A 19590-nucleotide genomic window follows, 5' to 3' on the forward strand; every position below is an offset into this window, starting at 1 on the left:
TCTTTACGCCATGTTTGGTTTAGTGGCAAAGGTGTGCAATAAACCGGACCAGTTTCAGTGCGCCTCGTTTAATTGGAAAGATAATCTATATAGGACGTATATTCTTTTAACATCTGTACGCATTAATTAGCATTTTAGCTACCTATTATCTCCATATGTGGGGTAAATCGTTTTGTCGCTTTATTTTGGTGGATTTTAACGATATCGTTGTTGTGTACGGCTCTGCAGCGCCATCCAGTGGTACATAGGGATAACCAGTCGTTACCAATTAGCAGGAGGTGATGCAGCACTCATGCAATGTTTCATGTTACAGTACTCATGTTCGAAATAGAAATAGTTTGGTGTGTCACACGTTCAACAGGTGGCTCCGTGGCGCAATGGATAGCGCATTGGACTTCTAGGCACTGAAGAAGTGATTCAAAGGTTGTGGGTTCGAGTCCCACCGGAGTCGCATTTTTTTGTTCATGTGTGAACGGGACTCGTCCTGTAGAGTTTGCTCGCTTTTACCACGAACTCGCGATAACATTTATAATGTTACTACGTGTAAACTTCACTTCAGCAGTGAAACGTAGTCTGTGTAAACTGTGATTTCTTTAAACTGGCTTTGATTGTTAACTGAGCCTGTAAACAACGTCAGCATAACCGAGTAACTACTAGTGAATGCGCTCTAAAGACTGTACTGTTGTTGTAATGTTATTTCATGCCGATAATCTAACGTTAGCTAAACCTGTTAGTAGTAACTGAATATGTGAAGTTAGAAAAAATGCAGTCATGTGGGTTTGCGATTGTTCAACAAACATAGCCTCGGGACAAAAATAATCTGCCACCGTATCAACTCAAATACTAAAGTATTAGCACACCACGTATTATATTTACAGCTAAATCTACAACAGACCATGTATTCAAATGGTATTTGAGCCGGATGAATAATGTGATTTAAATCTGGCAACAACGGAGTGTGGTGGTTGATGACCCCGAAGCAGGCGATGGAGAAAACAGTGTAGCAAGGTTAGCTGTTTCTAGACGGCTCCAAATTAGTGTTGCACCGGGTGTAACCAGCGAACCAACGTTAGGCTAAATAGATGTAGCTAGCTAGCTTTAGATTCTTGTCGGCGTACGCAGCTGTAGAATGAACATTAAACACACGATTACTGTGGGATACTAATGAAAGTCGCTGGTGTCACTCTATTTTATAATCACATTACTGTCGTCGTCGACGTCTTAGGTTTAGTTGTTTTCATCATTAGCCGTCCCGTGTTGGACAGTTAGCTAGTTAGCCTCTTCAGCTAGCTGGGTACAGTAGCGTATGGGTGTCAAAGTTAGCCGTGACTTCACCGGGTGTCTGGTTGCCTGTTCTCACATTTCGGACACGTCAAGGTAAACATTCAGCCATCGGCGAGTTTGGCTAGTTAGCTAATAAGCTAATGAGCGTCTAGGGGTGTATCTTGCTTGCATCATGTTGTAAATATGCACATGTCAGCTGGTAAACTTCGAGCAAACGTGCCATTTGGTGTGTCTTTACTTCAGCTCCGGTTTATCACCGTGACTCCCACTAGCCTAACTAGAGCTAGCATTGGTTAGCTTGTGGTGCCAAGCTTGTCAGTATGTTAAGAGCTTTTTGCTATAATCTGGTTTTCTTCATTGTAAAGATCGCACAACTGTCACGTTTCCCAGAAAATATCATTAGAATCTTGTTCAATCCAGATGAGTTAGAATGTAAAATCTCTGAAATATATTAATAATATTTCATTTATTGGTTATTAAAAAGGTTGAAGCCTATCCCTCTTTTATGCACCTCTAATTCCGACTTAAACTACATTTTTAGTTGTAAAATATGTCAGTAATGAATTTGAATTGAGTACATAGTCAACCTTTGACCTGTCACACCACACTGAAAGATCAATATTAACCACCAGAGATAAATCATATTGATGTCATACTAGATGTTAACATGGTGAAGTATTAAAAAAGGGCTGCAACAAACAAATATTTCTGTTATGTTATCTGCCGATTGTTTTCTAGATTAATCACTTCTGCCATGAAATGTAAAAAAAATCTGGGGAAATTGGTTTCTCCAATTTCACAAACTTCACATTTTAAAATGTGAAGCATTGTATGACAATATTGAATCCAAAGACGTTCAGTTTTATTCCATAAAAGACTAAGAAAACCCACAGATACACACATTTGAGACGAGATGTGGCATTTTTGTTGAATATCAGAACATTTTCTCATTAATTTTGTGCCGATCTTCTAATTGATCGATTTTTACCCTGTATTAAATAGATATATAAGATTTCTAATTTTCATTCTCTCTTTAAGGTTCCTCAAATCTGTCTCTTGATTTTGGGGGCTGTGATGTCGGAGCCCAAGACCCCCACTCCCACTCCTGCTGGCGACACATACAAAGGATGGGTGTTCAAGTGGACAAATTACATCAAGGGTTATCAGCGCAGGTGGTTTGTCCTGAGCAATGGGCTGTTGTCGTACTACAGGTATGTTTTCCTGTGAAACAGTTTGAATAAACAGTGGATAAAGCCACCAGAGAAATCCATCTGTATTGATCTTCTCTAACTGCTGTTTGATTACACCCAACGACCTGTTCATTGAGCAGGGGGCAGTCAACCTCACATCATTAAAATATCTTTCCTCTTTTAGTTGAATCTTTTTGACAGATTGAAGCCCAGTTGTAATGTTACTGTAAGATCCTGAGCTCTTGTGTATACAAAACACAATATCTCCATGGCCCCGTGCACAACTAACACCAAAATGCATCCTGGATGATCTAATAGTGGGTTGACTGCTCTGAATCCATGTCTTGATTGCACATTGAAATAAAACCAGTCAATTCTGGATGCATGTATTTATAATTTAAGTTACTGTGAAATGTATAGCATCATAAATTTCATCACTTCTTTAAAGCGACAGTCTGGATTATTGGAAGTGGGGTTGTATGAGGTACTTGGGTCATGTATTACTTACAGTAGATTGCAGTCACCACGCCCCCAGTTTGCAAGCATTGTACTGCTGTGGATGGTTCAGCAGAAAAATGTCTTTTAGCCACCTACAAAAAAGGCCCACCTAAAAAAAAAATCTGAATTAGTTTAATTGTCTGCTATAGTTACAATAATATTCACTGCTTTATATTGCTGTCAGGCAGTCCTTTCCACAGGGAACTGAAGTCATCTCTCTTTGTCTTGCTCACTTCACCTCATACAACCCCACCTCAAATAATTAGAACTACCCCTTTTAAGGCAAATAGCCACTGTTGTTGCCAAGTTCATATATGTATTTTGTTTTTCTGTTTTGCATTTTTTCCCAAAATGACAAATCAAACACCTGTTGATTATTAGGACCCAGGCAGAGATGGGCCACACGTGTAGAGGCACAATCAACTTGGCCACAGCGACCATCACTGTGGATGACGCCTGCAACTTTGTCATCTCCAATGGCGGCGCACAGACGTACCACCTGAAGGCCAGCTGCGAGGTGGAACGTCAGCGCTGGATCACTGCCCTCGAACTGGCCAAAGCCAAAGCGGCACGAATGCAGGCTGAGTCAGGTAAAAGATACAAACTCACAGCAGATCACACAGCTTTGTCATGGAGAGGCTACGAGAGTGGCAGGTATGGTTTTGTGAGACCCTTTAAAGTTTTGTTTGCTAGCTAATTTGCTTTTTGTTTTGTTTCCTGGATTATTAACAGATGATTCAGGGGATGACTTTTCTCCGTCATCCCCACCAGTGGCACCGGGACAAGGTGGCGGGTCGCAGAATTCAGAAGTCCAGTCTGCTCTCAGAACACTAGGAAGCAAAGTGGAGGATCTCAGCACGTGCAACGACCTAATCTCTAAGCATGGGTCTGCCCTCCAGAGGTCAGGCCATAACACTGTTGCTCTCTTTTGGCTTCATCTTTAGTCCTCAGGCCAAGTCACTCATGTCTCTTCTGTCTTAACTCCAAGACTCAAACATGCATACAAACATTTAACAAAAATACTGTTACTGAATTTAAAAATAAAAAAGTAATGTCCTCATGTCCAGAATATCATAACAAGAAGCTGCTGCTTTTATGTTTATTCGCAACACCACACCTAAACTTTACGTACAGTTTAGGTTTGGTGTTGTTCCTTTTGTAAAAGACGCAGGCATATAAACAAACACTGCAGCAGACGCACAGATCAACATGAGCTATATTTATGACCTAATTGAATCTGAGGCTCATGGCCTTCTACACTGTAAATTGATGATGTATCGTCCTGACTCTTTATCCTAATATTTATTTCAGGTCTTTATCAGAGCTGGACAGTTTGCGTCTGACTGGAGAGGCTGGCGATAAGATTCGTCAGGTGACAGAGAGGGCCACGCTGTTCCGCATCACCTCTAATGCCATGATTAACGTAAGTGTCACATCCTCTCTCTGTATGTCTACTTCCGCTGCGTTGTTGATGCATCATGCAGTAATGTAATAGTGTACTCTGTGTGGGCCACATTAACTGGTCAGAATTGCTCGTATTAATTGGATTCTGGGTTTCAACGGTTCTAGTTGACCCTGTTTGACATTTCGCCCCTCAGGCGTGCCGAGACTTCCTCGCACTGGCCCAGGCTCACAGCAAGAGATGGCAGAAGGCCCTTCAAGCAGAACGGGAGCAGCGGGTTAGGTTGGAGGAGACCTTAGAGCAACTGGCCAAGCAGCACAACCACCTGGAGCGGGCGTTCAGAGGGGCTGCTCAGGCTAACGCTACCACAGATAATAAAAGTAAGACTACTTCCCAAGTTACAGTTACGATATGGTTGCGTCTAACTCAACTCATTCTTCTTTCCTCCTCCCCTCCTGTGTTTCTTTTCTTATTGTTTTGTCCTATTGTCTTTTAAATTGCAATGTGTTTCTACTGTGTTTGTCTTACTTTGTTTGTGCTGTTTAGCACTTGCGTCAACTGCTGTTGCTTTTAAGTGTGTTTTATGAAAAAGTCGGATTGAATTGGATTAAACTGTGTTCTTGACCACTGGCATTAGCTGATCAACTGAAAAATATTTTGCTATTAATTGCATTTTACCCAGTTTTATCTTATCACCTGTGAGGATTTTCTGCTTTTCTTTGTCAAAACAGTTGAATATATTACGATGGGCAGTTTTAACCACTGTTTGACATTTTATTTACCAAACAGTTAATCGATTGATTAAGAAAATAATGGGCAGATTAATAAATAGAAAGACACTGAACTTAACTGATTGCTTATTGTTAAGGTGCTGCTGGGCCGGGAAAAGGCGAAGCCAGCGACGAGGACGACGACAACGAGTTCTTCGATGCCATGGAAGAGGCTCCCGAGTTTATCACCGTACCTGCAGACCCGCAGTTCCACAAGTGGGTGCTCATCAACCACACACACACACACACACACACACTCACACTCACACACATATATTCACAGGCGTGGTGACCGCATATGTAGGCACACGTGTGCACATGCCAATGTTTGAATGCCGCCTCTCTCTCCTCAGATCTGCATCTGTGATTGTTTATCTATTGAGGAAGTTCCTTGTTCAACTCAGTGGGACAAGATTTGTGCAACTGATTGCTTTGCTCAGTATTTGTTCAATTTGTTGTTGTACATGTTTTTGCTGCATTTCCTTGTGTGTTATAATTTCTGTTTTTATAACTCCAAAACCTTCAGACACTAATAAAATCTATTTATCTTGTTAACTCTTACAGAAGGTCAAGCAGCAATATCAGTGGCTTCAACAATGAAATGTGTCCTGATGATCAATCGGTAGGTCTCCGTCTGGCCTCTGAGATGACTGTTAGAAGACTGGTTCGCTGTTGTGCAGCAAAATGTTGTTTCCCATCATTTGTTATAACTAAATGCATGGTTTCATCGGAAAACTGCAGCAGGGTGGTAGATTTCTTAATATGAAAGATGTGATGGCGCTGGAATCGTAATAAATCAGATCAGAACCATGTCAACAATGACGCAGAAAATGTGTTTTCAAAGCTTCCGTGCTGTTTATTGACAGACGTTTCTGACTTTTTAGCTTAACGAGGAGCCTCTGGCGATGAATCAGGAATCGCCCTCTCAGGAGTTGGTGCCCTTGAAGAAGCGGCGGATGCGCATTCCTGACAAACCCAACTACTCTCTCAACTTGTGGAGTATCATGAAGAACTGTATTGGCAAAGAGCTGTCCAAGATCCCGATGCCTGTGAGTATTTTCTGGAGATCTCACTTGACGGCCAGCGTGGCTCACAGGAGGTATGTTAGTCGGCCTGGCCAGCAGAGGCCTCAGGCAGCCTCCACTCCTCCTCTGCTGCTCTTTTCATGTCTTTGTGAGATGAGAAAAAACAGAAAGCAGCACGTCATAGACTCCTTGTGATGTGAGTTTAGCCAAAACACATGCAAACACACTTCATGTCTACGGCACTGGGTTTGCAACATTCTGTGAGAGCCATCTGTGGTCAAAATAGCTCTTTATCAAGTTGTTTGTTTATCTGAATCGTAATCTGCCCTTGCTTGCTCCTCCATCAGCACCTACCAGCAGAAATAACCAGTTGCATGTTTTGTTTGGCTTTATTCTGTCATAACATTCCACACATTGCATTTATTCCTTTTACCAGAACAAAGTTTACAGATTCAATTCAACATGAGACCAGAAATATGAAAAGAAATTAAACAAATGGCACATAATACATACAAGCTGTCATGTTTTAAAATGCTGGATAAAAACACTAAAAGTTGACAGAACTGCAAAATGTCATTATTGTTCTGGCCTGCCCCAAAACAGGATAATAAGGACTGCTATTCCTTTGCTACAGTACAGACTGTTCAACATCATCACATGCTGATTGAATTATTGTCAGCCAGAACTAGAGTTTGACCTACAAATTGTCATAGTGGAAAAAATACTGTACAGAAATGCAAGACTGGGTTTGAGGCCATTTAGAAAAAGTGCCCCCATTACATAGAGTGCACTTGAGTTGATCTTTACACTGTCTAATGTCTCATTCGTCTTGGCTCCCGTTTTTTTTCCCCCGTTGTTCTATTAGTAAAATGTTTTTACACCGTTTATTTTGCCCTCTAGGTGAATTTCAACGAGCCCATTTCAATGCTGCAGCGGTTGTCGGAGGACCTGGAGTACCACGAGCTGCTGGATAAGGCCGCCAAGTGCCAGAGTTCGCTGGAGCAAATGTGCTACGTGGCCGCCTTCTCCGTGTCCTCCTACTCCACCACCGTCCACCGCACTGGCAAGCCCTTCAACCCTCTGCTGGGAGAGACGTTCGAGCTGGACCGCCGGAGAGAGAGCGGCTACCGCTCCCTCTGTGAGCAGGTGAGAGGACAAGAAACACAGAAGGAGAGAGGACTCCTGACAAGGAAGTGATACTGAACAGGCAGGAAGGATGAATTGAAAAATCCTTTCGACTGCATTTTAAGAGTATTTAGCTTCCTTTTTTTGCTTTCGCTATTTGGGGATGGACATGTTCCAGGGAACTAGCATTCATGAAGTGGAAACTTGTCAAATCATAAATGGAAGGGAGGGCATTTTCTCATAATTTTAAGGTCAGTGGAGTGTTGGTGGTTAAATGTGTGACAATACTGTTTTTATTTCGCATTCACGCTTGTGGAGACCTCACGTAGTATCAATTTTAACACCTTTTGGGATTGGATTGATCAATATACAAGAAACTAAAAATAATCATTTAAAACTGGAGCATTCTCTTGAATGAAAGTTGAAAAAGCAATTTCCATTTTGTTATTTTAAGTGGTCTGAAGTAGATACACAAGATGGGAAGAATGAAAGGAAGAAGGATGAAAAGCACAGACAAGGAAGGATTTGTGGAGGCAATTGAAGGACAAAGAAATGAAGCCTTAATGTTGGAAAATAAGAATGACCAACTGGTTTTATTCCCATAGTACAAGAAAATATATCTAGTCCAAAGAAATAATCCAATAATTTGTGCTTTCAGGCAGCAAATCCAGTGATCAGGCAGCCTTGGGAACTGCTGTATTTAGAGCATGAGCTTTTTTGTACATACATATGTGTGTATTTATAGAGAGAGAGAGAGAGAGAGAAAGAGACGGGTTTAAATCAGTTACAAAGCCTTTAAATGGGATTGGGCAACTGAGAGTTACAGTTAAATTCTGCTGTAGATGAGTAATGTAATTGTATTTGAAGTTTTTCAGACATGACTGGTCCGTCAGCATGCATGTCATTCATAGCTGTAAGGGAGGATCCAAACATACAATGCAGTAGAACATGAATACCACATCTTGACGCCCCAAATTATGCTTTCTTAAAATTTTTTATTGGAATCAAATTACACGCTTCACATAGTCTTCATCTTCGTCACAGGTGAGTCACCATCCCCCTGCAGCAGCGCATCATGTGATCTCTGATCGCGGCTGGACGCTGAGGCAGGAAATCACTGTTGCCAGCAAGTTCAGGGGCAAATACCTCTCCATTATGCCTTTAGGTAAGAGACAGACATATTCAGCATGCCTTGTGGTTTGATCATGATGTAGGTTTGGGTGTGGGGCAGACATTGTGATTTATTTCATAATAGAGAACACAAAGGAGTGCACAGTTACAATGGTCCTGTTTGGAACAGTGAGTGAATCTTCAGGAATGTCTTTGTCACACCTGTGTGCAAATCAATCAGACTAACAAACACAGTGTTTTTTTTTAATTTGTTGTGCATCATGTTGATGGGTGTGCTGTTATGCATTCCTCTGTCCTCGCAGGCACGATTCACGCCATCTTTGAAAAGAGCAACAATCACTACACATGGAAGAAAGTTACCACCACAGTGCACAACATCATTGTAGGAAAACTATGGATCGATCAGGTGAGATTAACAGAGTTGAAGCAGGACGATCTGTTCAAACAAGGCTTTGAATAAACAGCAGGGCCCCCAGTTAGCAAGTAATAATGATGTGAAAGTTAAAGCTGAAGTATTTGGGGTTTTTTCCCTTTTATTAGAGAGTCGCTAATAGGAAGGGGAGAGAGAAAAGGAGAATGACCCGGCAAGAGTCGAACTTAGACATTGCAATTACATGGTTGGGCCACCAGGGTGCCCTGACTGTTAGCACAGCTGAAGCAAAGTTGCATGGCATGGATGATGGGCTTGGTAAAGTAACTAACTGAAAAATCAAGTTGTTCCACCACATTCATACAAACATCTTCCAAACCAGGAAGTTATTTGCAACATTTCCTGCTGCAATTAAAAGGAATCATAGGTAGCATAGGTACAAAATAGAATTTGTTTTGACTGACATTTGATTTATAGTAAAGAGGATGCCAAAAACAAAACATTTGTAATAAAGACAAAACAAAAACATAGTCAAGTCATGAGATACATTTATAGATTATATACTGTGGATACCATATATCAATATCCTTTGTATTACCTTAGATATTTGCATATTTTCAATTGAGCACGTACTAAATTTAAAAGTTTTTACATTTTTATGCACTGACAACATACACCCTACACTACAGGTTAATACAGCGTTGTTAATGCAGGTACTAATAATGTAAATAAAAATAAATCTTTTGAAAATAGCACCAGGCTTAAATGTCACAGTGTATTTATCATAAGCTCTAAATTGAAGTTTAAAAGTCTCCACAGTGTCAGTGATTTCCTTAAAATATTCCTGTTCTGTCTCTCCGCCAGTCAGGAGAGATCGACATAGTGAACCACACCACAGGGGACCGCTGCCACTTGAAATTTGCTCCCTACAGCTACTTCTCCAGAGATGTGGCCAGGAAGGTGAGAAAAATGCAGGTCTATTTTTTTCCCTGTAAACACTTCTGAAAATCAGGTGCCACAGGTTCCATTTTTCATTTATCCCATGTTCAAGTAACACTCTTGACTTCAATACTCCATGAACTGCCTCCTGGCTTCCAGCAGGTTTAGTAATTGTTAGTTTATTAAATAAATAATAAACATCTATGCTGAACTGTGCAAATTTCAACCATTACGATTCTACAATTAAAGCTTTCTGCCCACGAGCAGTCTGCTGTGCTTCATGGGCCGTGATGCTTTACTCGTCTGTTAACCTTCGCGCTCTCCCGTCTTCAGGTGACGGGTGTGGTGATGGACAAGGACGGCAAGGCCCACTACGTGCTGTCAGGCACGTGGGATGAGAAGATGGAGTTCTCCCGGGTGATGCAGAGCAGTCGAGGAGGAGAGAACGGCACAGAGGGCAAACAGAAGACGGTCTACCAAACCCTCAAAGCCAGAGAGGTGTGGAAGAGGAACCCTTTACCGTAAGTGCTTATCACTTCTTCACATAATCACTGCATAGCTCGGTGTGTGTGTACGTGTGTGTTAAAGCCAAAAATACCATCCTCCATGTACTGTTAATTGTTGTGCCCACATTTCCTGGTTGGCTTTGTAGAGTCAGTTCTGGCACGTCTGCATGCACTGCAGGTTAAGCAAGCATCAGCACACATTATGGTCTTAATATGAAGTATCTTTTGTCTTTTAACCAAAAGAATAATAAAAATTTCATTGTGATTTACGCCGAATGGTTGTTCAAGACAGCAAAATCGTCTGAAAAAGACTGGACTGTGCAATAGTTTGTTTTCTTACTCAAGTAACATGCCAAGAATTTTAGCTAGAATTCCTTAAAAACCAAAACTGAAACTTGGTATTTCAATAAAGGCAAAACAACTGTGTATCTCAGGTGCAAAGCCAACCAGATCTTGATGCATTTTGTTCACCTTTCACTACGTAAGGGTTAGTCTGAAGTGCTTTGCATAAGATTAAAACATTTGAATGAAAAGGTTGCAAGCAAACATATACAATAAAACTGGATATTCAATAAAAGACCTAACAGACAACAACAAGCTACTTGAAAGCAAGTTGAAATATATATGTTACCAACGTCTGTAGAGTTCTGGTCTCCCATCAGTAATGACAGCGCTGCATGCTGATTAGAAGTGTGCTCAGTCCACTGTGATACACACATCAATGTTTTTGAAGCAGAGAGTGAAAACATGAGCAGCACCAAACACAGAGCAGTATTAACATGTTTGTGCAGCAGTTTTATTTATGTTTGTACAGAGTTCAGACTTTCACTGCTGCTGTTCTTCATCTTTACTCCTCCATAGTGATGGAGCAGAGATGATGTATTACTTCACCGCCTTGGCGCTGACCCTGAACGAGCTCGAGGAGGGCGTGGCGCGCACCGACAGCCGGCGCCGACCCGACCAGCGCCTGATGGAAGACGGCCGCTGGGAAGAGGCCAACGCGGAGAAGCAGCGGCTGGAGGAGAAGCAGCGCAGCGTCCGACGGGAGAGAGAGAGGGAAGCTGCCAGCCAACGTACCTCCAGCCAGTCAGAAGAAGGTGAGTCCGCTGTGCCGATGCTTTACGTCTGTGATCCTCTCTACCTTTCATGGGGCAAAACTTGAAAATCAAGGGGTAAAAAAAATCTCTGTGATCCCCCTTTTCTCTTCCAAAAGCTGTCGATGAGGATTCTCTTATTGATCCCTCCTTAAAAAGCAAGTACTCCTCTTTTTGTCTCTTTTACTGCCACCTCTTCACGCCTTAATTCTGCTCCAGTCTTCTGTGCATGTTTTTTTAAAATCATTTTTGGTAACATAATTTTTCTCTCTTTTAGGCGCTCCTCATGACAACTACCAGGCACTTTGGTTCGAGCGCTGTGAGGACCGGATCACAGGTGAGCAAGTTCATATCTATAAGGGAGGCTACTGGGAAGCGAAGGAACGCGGCAGCTGGGAGGACTGTCCGGACATATTTTGACCTCGGCATTGACTGCAAAGTGCCCTAAAGAGACTGATCCATCGAAGCCGCCTGGTGGACAGCCACAGCGAGGGCCGGCTTGTCCCTCCACTTGGACGGCTGCCTCCCTCCAGTGGCTCTCTGTTCTAAGAGATCTCCAGGACGGTCACTGCCGTCCGACCCAGAGGGGGAGCAGGGTTTTTCCTCCGTCCCCTCTCATCCCATTTAGGTTCCTGTCTCCTTGTTGCTGTCACACACCTGAGAGGACTGGAATGAAAATGTTTGCGCCGCTCTGACTCGGGTCGGGCTGAGCATAAGGGGGAGGAAAATGAAATGGGGCAGTGCTTCCGAATCTACAGTAGATCATTCTTTTAGTCTCTCTGCTCAAGTCTGTTCAGTCTCTCAGATCAGGAGCAGAGGAGGTTTTGTGCTGATAACACCCTGTGAGATCATGTAGTGTACCTAATGTCATCCACAGCATTGTGTGCTTTGGTAATAACTCTAAAAAAGGGGTAAGACCTGGTTAATATATACATTTATATATAAATATAATTAAAATAATTTCATTAAAATGTCGACTGGTGGCCTTCAAGACGTTAGCGGGGATTTCTTGTTTATCTCTCTGATTTAGTGTCTTAATGTAATGAAGTGAAGGTTCTTGTGTGCTTGTGTGTATGACTGCATATCTGCTCTTCCATCACTTTACAACACTGCCACTGTGCAGTTTACTGTTTTGAAAAAAAAAAAAGAAAAAAAATTGATAGATTGTCCAAAATACTGGTCGAACCTCCGCACTGTCATGTTTTCATAGTTAGAAGAGATTTTTCTTTTTTCTTTTAAAGGCCTGATGGAAACTATGATGGTGACATTTTTGATGTGGCTACAAGGCCTAAACACCCTTTCTCTTCGCCTTAGAAATGAGCAACACGCTCTCGCTTGTAATGACATACACCTGAGTGGATATGATGCTGACATTTGTAGCTGGTTTGTTGTACAAACATTAAAACGTTGAAGAAATAGTTTGGGGAAAGACTACAGAGCTGTAAAATGGCAAAAATGTTGTTCCAGTGCTGAGACAATCTGACATCAGTAGTTTAATTCACAAGACATGACCCCTTTTCACAGGACTGGAATAATGTTAAGCCATTTTGCAGACAAAGTGAATGGTAACCAAGTTACATGGCGGTATAAATGGTTTTGAAAATAGTGGGATACTTTGATACGTGTTATTTTTGTGTTGAGAGGAACACAAACAAATGAGCAAAGAAAACAAAAGTAATTGCAGTGGTGTGAATGAACGTCACACCCTGGTGTATCTGCTGAAGAGTTCATACATATGCAAGAACATTTTGACACCAAAAACATGGGATATAATGTGTGTGTGCGTGTGTGTGTGTGTATGTGTGTGAATTTCATAATTTTGTTTGTAAGTGTACTTAAAAATGAAGAATAAAGAAACCAAGAAGCATCGCAAATAACTATGATTTTATAAATGTATAGAAATTCATATTATAGTATTGATAACTGTAAGGTAGTTTTTTTTTTTTTCTTGTATTTTTGGCTTCTCTCATATTATTGGAAGAGGACTGTCTTCATTTTCAGAAAAAAAGGGAGTTTCCATACTTGACTGAGAGCGGAGACATGACATTGTTCAGTATTTTGTATTAACAAAATAGAAGACTCTGTAATAAACAAATGCTGTGATGTCAAACAAATAGCTTTTCATACGGTTCTTTAATTTCATCTGTCCTCTTGATCAGTAGGATTTCTAGACGGGATGACATGTAGTCAATAACATACTGTGTATCTGTCCACCTCTTTGGTCCAGATTGAAATATCTCAACAACTGCTGGATGGGTTGTCATGAAATTTGTTACAGACATTCTTGTTCCCCTCAGGTTGAATTGTAATAGTGAACCGTCTGCTCAAAATGGTAGTTCAGTAGTTGATGTGTGACCAAACACCTACAAAACTTGTTTTGTGTTAGTTGGCAAATGTTAGCATGCTAACACAATACATTATGATGATGAACATGGCAGACATTATAGCTGAAATTGGGTATTTAAAAAGTCAATGTAGAAAATGAAAAATGGATATTAAGATAAGATTTAATCTGCAATTTTAACTTTTTTTTTCTCCTTGTATTCAATCACCAACTGGTTCTCTTGTTATGATCCCGACGAGAAGAGCGGCTTCTTTCACTGTTCACGCCACAGGCGCCTCTCCTGCTGTGTCATGCCAGCAGATTTATTTTCAGCCAATTTTCTGAAAGGCAGACTGGAACCTACCATCCTATACACGGGGCAGAGAGAAACAGGGAGTTGGGGAGAGCTGGGGAGGGGCTTACAGTTTGGTGGACCTCACAGCTGTTGGGACCAGAGGAAGCAACCGATGTGCGACGTCACACTCAGGACACACCCTGCCTATGATACAGTGTAGTACAGTGCAGTGCGGTGGACAAGAGGTGGTAGAGAGACGGTGAGAGTTTGCATAACAGGCAGCTACAGCCTGTACAGAGGGAGGGATGGGAATGCTGAATCAGTGAAACTGCATGAAAGCCTGGGAGAGGGTGGAAGAGGGTAAACGGCAGGGGGAAAGGGAAGAGGAGGGTAACGGCCAGGGTAGATTGGGTAAGATGTACAGTATGATGCCTCGTCATTCATTTCATCTCTTATTTGTGAATGTGGAGCTGACAGTTCACCCTGTTTTACCTCAACCTCTCCTCAGTTAAGAGACTTTGAATAGACTTTTAATCTCAGTGCTGCTTTAGAGTAAAGAACATTTGTACGAATTAAAGCCGGAACTGCCCCTTTACAGTTTTCAGCAAGCTAGAAAAACGAGGTAAGGTTTCACAAATCGATGTCTCTGCTTTGTGTTGCAGTGTTGTCTACAATGTACCCAGTGACATCCACACTGGAGTCACTGATACCTCGCACTGAGTGAAAAAGAGGGGGGAAAAAAACCCATCATTTGACATTGACGTGTACTAAAGATACAAGTTGTGTGTGAACAGAGAAAATGTAACTCAGTCTGTGCATGTGCTGCTCAGAACAATGCATTACATGCAGTAGCAGGGTAGTTTTGTTGCATATGTGTCCAAATTCTTACACTTATTCCACTGTATCTCTGTCTGCTCAGTCAGATGGAGGTAGTCAAGGAGGTGCGTTTGCCAAGCTTGTCCCGGGTCGCTGTATGCGGCGGTACCCATGGCAACGAGCTGTCTGGGGTGTACTTGGTGAGAGAGCTGCTGAAGACAGAAAGGAAAATGACGGAGGAGGAGCCGGTGTCGGTGCTAATGGTGCTGTCGAACCCGCAGGCCATGCAGAGGTGCCGCAGATACATCGACACCGACCTGAACCGCTGCTTCACCCATGCCACCCTCAAGTAAGGCAGCAAGGATGGCCGGCGATGCTCATGGTGGCAGTTCTGAGGATGATGAGTGCTAATTAGATCAATTCTCTGTCTCCCAGTGGTCCCATATCAGACACGGCTCCCTATGAGATGATCAGATCCAGAGAACTCAACGCCATGCTGGGTCCCAAAGGAAGTGCTGGGGCGGTGGATCTCGTTTGCGACCTCCACAACACCACCGCCAACATGGGCCTGTGTCTCATCGCATACTCTGACTGCGACTGGATATGCCTGCACATATTCAAACACCTGCAGGCAAGCACAAACAGTTCAAATCAGTTCACCCTGCATGTTTGAGAAACTTTCAGAATACACTTAAACTGAACAAAGAATTGAGATTGTTAATGCAAGTAATCTTAAGTTAAGTCTGGCGCGTCACTTTCAGAGGCAGATGCCAGATATACCAATGAGGTACATCCACTTTGATGTCTCCAATAAAGAGTCATATTCCCTTGATTCAGTGGGAAAACATGGCTTTGGTAAGTTTTTTTTCATTCTTTCACACCAGTTCATCAAAAGCATTTGATCTGTAATATTTGTCATCTAAAATCCTTTTTTTCGGCAGCCATGGAGATCGGCCCCCAGCCCCACGGTGTGGTGAGGTCAAACATCTACACGGCAATGAAAGTTGGAGTGCAGCACGTGCTCGACTGGGTCCATTTCTTCAACTCAGGTGCAGATTACTACAGATAACCAAGATGACTATTTTTGCTCCAAAATGCCGCAAGTGCATCTTTTATTATCCCCTTTTGCTCTCGTTTGAAGCCCTCTTACGCTTGTTTGTCTTTCATTTTCAGGTACTATTTTTGAAGGAGGATTTGTGGATGTGTTCACCATGGTCAAACACATAGATTACCCGAGAGACAGCGAGACTCACAACATCACAGCTGCCATTCATCCTCAACTTCAGGTACAGAACGCCTAACAATATGAATATGAATAAGTACAGGGCAGCTTTAACGACAGAACACTACGGACAAAAGGACCATGGCCTTTTGTACCGATACCTTTGTTAAAAGGCGTTTTACACTCTCCAGGGATGAATCATGTTTAATATCTAGTGTGTGAGCTCTGCTATACATGAAGAAATGAAACGTGTTATGTGTTTTTGTATCAGCTGTGACATTGTAATTAGTTATTAAACCACAAACAGGATTTGTGTCCTCAGCTGCAACAACAAGTGGCTTCAAGAACATTCACAACATGGTTTTCATACCGTCACACGTTTAGTACTGTAATTACTGTAATTACTGTAATTAACAGCTGGCAACGATTGTAAGTTGAAGTCTTTTTCCGCCAGGAGCGCGTGACCTCCTTCCAAGGGATGGTTATAGAAAGAAATATGTCATAATAATTGTCATTAATAATGACAGATATAATAGAGTAAAGTGTTCAATTGCTAGTGTTACCTAGAGATTCAAACATGTGTCAAGCAAACAATTCAACATATATGGAGAGTTTGGAACATTTTTAATGATAAATTAACATTTACAAATTAGCAGTGTGAAGTCGTCCAGGATGAATTAAATCAGAAAACGCTGTAACTTTGTCACTGGGTGATCTAAAAGTTCTTGATAATAGTGCTTTGTTGTTGTGACGAACATGAATAGCAGCCTTTCCATAAATAACCACCATTGTGATTCTCACAATGTAGTTTCTGTTGAAACTGTGTCGTCACAAGTACTGATTGAAATCATATGACTGATCGGTGGTAATTTTTAGTTTAGGTGTGTAGCAGCAATCTGTGTGTCAGAGGTTTTAAGCAGTTGGCTTAAAGTTGTCAGTCGTTGGCTCAAAGTTGTCAGTCGGCTGCCATGATTTTGAATGGGTACACACAGCCGTGAGCCATTACAAGCATGGATTTAAAGTGGCTGTTTGCTTGTGGTCAGTGTAAATCTTTTTCAGGAGGTAGAATAATAGATGTTTACTTTTACTCTAAAGTAAACAATGCATCATTATTTTCAAAGAGAGTTGGAATTTGCAGTCCTTAATTATAATGATGATGGGATTTGACGGCAGTCCTACTTTTTACGACAAAATTCAGGCGCGCCAATGCAACGGTTCCATCTTTAGAACGTCGCAAAGCTTTTTATAGTTTAAGACCATTTATGGATAGAAACATTAGCAATGAAATCATGAAACACATCATTTTTAAATTGTTCAATTAATAGTTTGACATTTTGGAAAAATTTGTTCACTTTCTTGCCAAGAGTCACACAAAATGTCTCATATCTGTAGATATACGGTTAGCTCACATTAGCATTAACGAGATATCACTAGATATCACATGAACGCAGTGCAAGACTACAGGAAGTCACTATCACCCAGAGAGAAATATAGTCGCCCTTATTGAATATTTCACCTGTTGACAAACCCGGGCTAGCTGTGTTCCCCCTGCTTCAAAACTTTACCCTTCGCATCAGACTTCCCATTTAACTCGGCAAGTTCCCTAAAATATCAAAGTTTTTTATGACCACAGCTCCAAAAACCTACAATTGTTTGTTGCCCAGCTGCTTTAAAACCTCACAAATGCTCTGAGTGGCCTTTGCTTAACACATTTCAAATCTCATATGTTGCTCATTAGCGATCAACCTAATTGGCTGCCCCTCGCCCACAGGACCGAGACTTCTGTCTGCTCCACCCTGAGGACCCACTATTCCAGACTTTCTCAGGTGAAACGCTAAGGTACAAAGGAAAAGAGCCTCTGTATCCTTTCTTCATCAATGAATGTGCTTATTACGAGAAGGGCATCGCTCTCTCCCTGGCCAGAAAAAGGCGTGTGATGATCCCCGTGGTCCGGGTGCAGACAGAGCAGGAGCAACAGGCTAACGAACAAGAGTTTGCATCAGAAGAAGAAGAGTGAGGACGCACCTCCAAAACACTTGACATGATGAGACTGATGTGACTATGAAATAAATTTTACAAAAAGCTTTTATTGAAATTACAGCAGTTGCTTGGAACAAGCATGTGGACTCTCGCATACTCTCACACACACAATATTTAGGTGTACAGTTTGTTTTTTTTTAAACTCACAACTGGGGAATGAACGACACATTCACTGTAGATTCACAAAAGCACAGTCAAACAGTGACATTTGCTGTTATTCACGCTACAGTGGATTCAGGGATAAAACTGTTTCTTGACTTTAAAGGCTGAATATGCAAAATACAATCTGATTTATGGTGATCAGACCACACACAGAGTATCATTTCACAGACATTCTTTAGTTAAACTGTGTGACTGGTGGTAATTTATATATTTCTGCAGACATAAAGCATGGCTTTTAGGGTAACTATGGTGTTTCCTATATGTATTTTATCTTAAGGACATTTAGATCATCAAAAAATAGAAATTCACTACTGACAACTACAGCAATATCCAGGATATGTTCAACAATTTTAAGTGCAAAGGAATACTGTAGCTTATCACAATATGGCCTTTAAATTACATTCATAATGCCTAACAGGGAAACATTTTCCCTTAGGTCCTGTTGAATTGAAATGGCGACAGCAAATGAGGAGAACAGAAAAGGAGCAAACGTAACATAAATTAAATAAATAATGACACAACTGAATTCACAAAAGGATGTGGAAACCAATTTATAAGAACTCATAAGGGCAACAAAACATGAAATTCTGAAAAACCACTACTATATTGTTTTTGATCTTTTCTACAAAAGCCTACAAAATCAGTAAGAACGTTAAAAATAAGCTTTAAGATAGCAAAGAAAACAGTGCACTGGGTAAAGAAATTATTAAACACAGTCTGACCCTAATCTTGGCCATGAATAAATAAATGACACTTAAAAAAATGGTGGGAAAAAAAATGTGAATCTTTTGTCATAACGGAGACATATATACAATAAGTCATTGCCACTGTACTCTTCATTGATGCCCAACTATGTTTTGAAGCAGCTGAAGTAAACAACAGCAAACCTGCGTCAGAATAAATATCTTATGTTTGAGTACATGTTGCAGTTTTGGTCTTGCTGCAGTACCAGAGAAGCATACTCAGGACGCAGGGTGTGTCCAGTACACCTGTCCTGTCCTGTCCTGTCCTGTTCTACACTTTATCACACAGGGTTTTTATGAGTGCAACAAAAGGGAAATGCCACGACACTCACTTGTGATCACACCCAGATGTGGGTGCCTTTATATAGCCAACATAACAGTCTTTGTTTAAAAAGTGATTAATAGTTATGCTAGTATGATGACATTGTACTGGGATACAGCAACATAATAGAGTCAAATCTGACGGGGCGAGAAACGAGCTTTATTTCGGGAGAAAACTCTACAAGAGCACATATTTAATGTCAGTAATTATCGAGTAAGAGAGAAAAACTGCACACACAACTACAGGATGTTAATAGTTTAATCGTTGACTTACATTTTCTCTTCTAAATAGGTTTGCCTAATCTGCGGACTTTCTCGCCCTGTCAAACTTGTT

General features: G+C 41.4%; 1 protein-coding gene, 1 non-coding gene and 1 pseudogene across 3 annotated transcripts; all 3 read left to right on the forward strand.

Annotated features, from left to right (window-relative positions):
• Positions 1-363: 363 nt before the first annotated feature.
• trnar-ucu (transfer RNA arginine (anticodon UCU)) lies at positions 364-451 on the forward strand. The gene is given in 2 exon segments: positions 364-400; positions 416-451. It is a non-coding gene; the product is annotated as a tRNA-Arg (tRNA).
• Positions 452-1062: 611 nt separating this feature from the next.
• LOC139222730 (oxysterol-binding protein 1-like) lies at positions 1063-13448 on the forward strand. Of its 2 annotated transcripts, XM_070854575.1 has the most exons (17): positions 1063-1377; positions 2323-2495; positions 3354-3562; positions 3705-3873; positions 4284-4395; positions 4571-4754; positions 5243-5360; positions 5709-5766; positions 6029-6193; positions 7070-7315; positions 8339-8459; positions 8728-8831; positions 9660-9755; positions 10068-10255; positions 11102-11337; positions 11454-11492; positions 11612-13448. In XM_070854575.1, the coding sequence occupies exons 2-17, from the start codon at positions 2359-2361 to the stop codon at positions 11752-11754; spliced, it is 2325 nt and encodes a 774-aa protein (XP_070710676.1). In that variant the 5' UTR covers positions 1063-1377; positions 2323-2358; the 3' UTR covers positions 11755-13448. The 2 variants fall into 2 exon arrangements, with proteins under 2 accessions (XP_070710676.1, XP_070710677.1); XM_070854576.1 differs by lacking the exon at positions 11454-11492.
• Positions 13449-13968: 520 nt separating this feature from the next.
• Positions 13969-18101, forward strand: LOC139222954 (N-acyl-aromatic-L-amino acid amidohydrolase (carboxylate-forming) B-like; annotated as a pseudogene).
• Positions 18102-19590: the final 1489 nt, after the last annotated feature.

The sequence above is a fragment of the Pempheris klunzingeri genome, chromosome 23 (assembly GCF_042242105.1).
Source record: "Pempheris klunzingeri isolate RE-2024b chromosome 23, fPemKlu1.hap1, whole genome shotgun sequence".
Classification (NCBI taxonomy): domain Eukaryota; kingdom Metazoa; phylum Chordata; class Actinopteri; order Acropomatiformes; family Pempheridae; genus Pempheris; species Pempheris klunzingeri.

What these genes read in the sequence shown, in the direction of transcription:
- LOC139222730 (XM_070854575.1), top strand. Translation starts at nt 2,359, where the DNA reads ATGTCGGAGCCCAAGACCCCCACTCCCACTCCTGCTGGCGACACATAC. An exon ending in CATGGGTCTGCCCTCCAGAG is followed by an intron (nt 3,874 to 4,283) that starts GTCAGGCCATAA and finishes TATTTATTTCAG; the next exon opens with GTCTTTATCAGAGCTGGACA. An exon ending in CCTCTAATGCCATGATTAAC is followed by an intron (nt 4,396 to 4,570) that starts GTAAGTGTCACA and finishes TTCGCCCCTCAG; the next exon opens with GCGTGCCGAGACTTCCTCGC.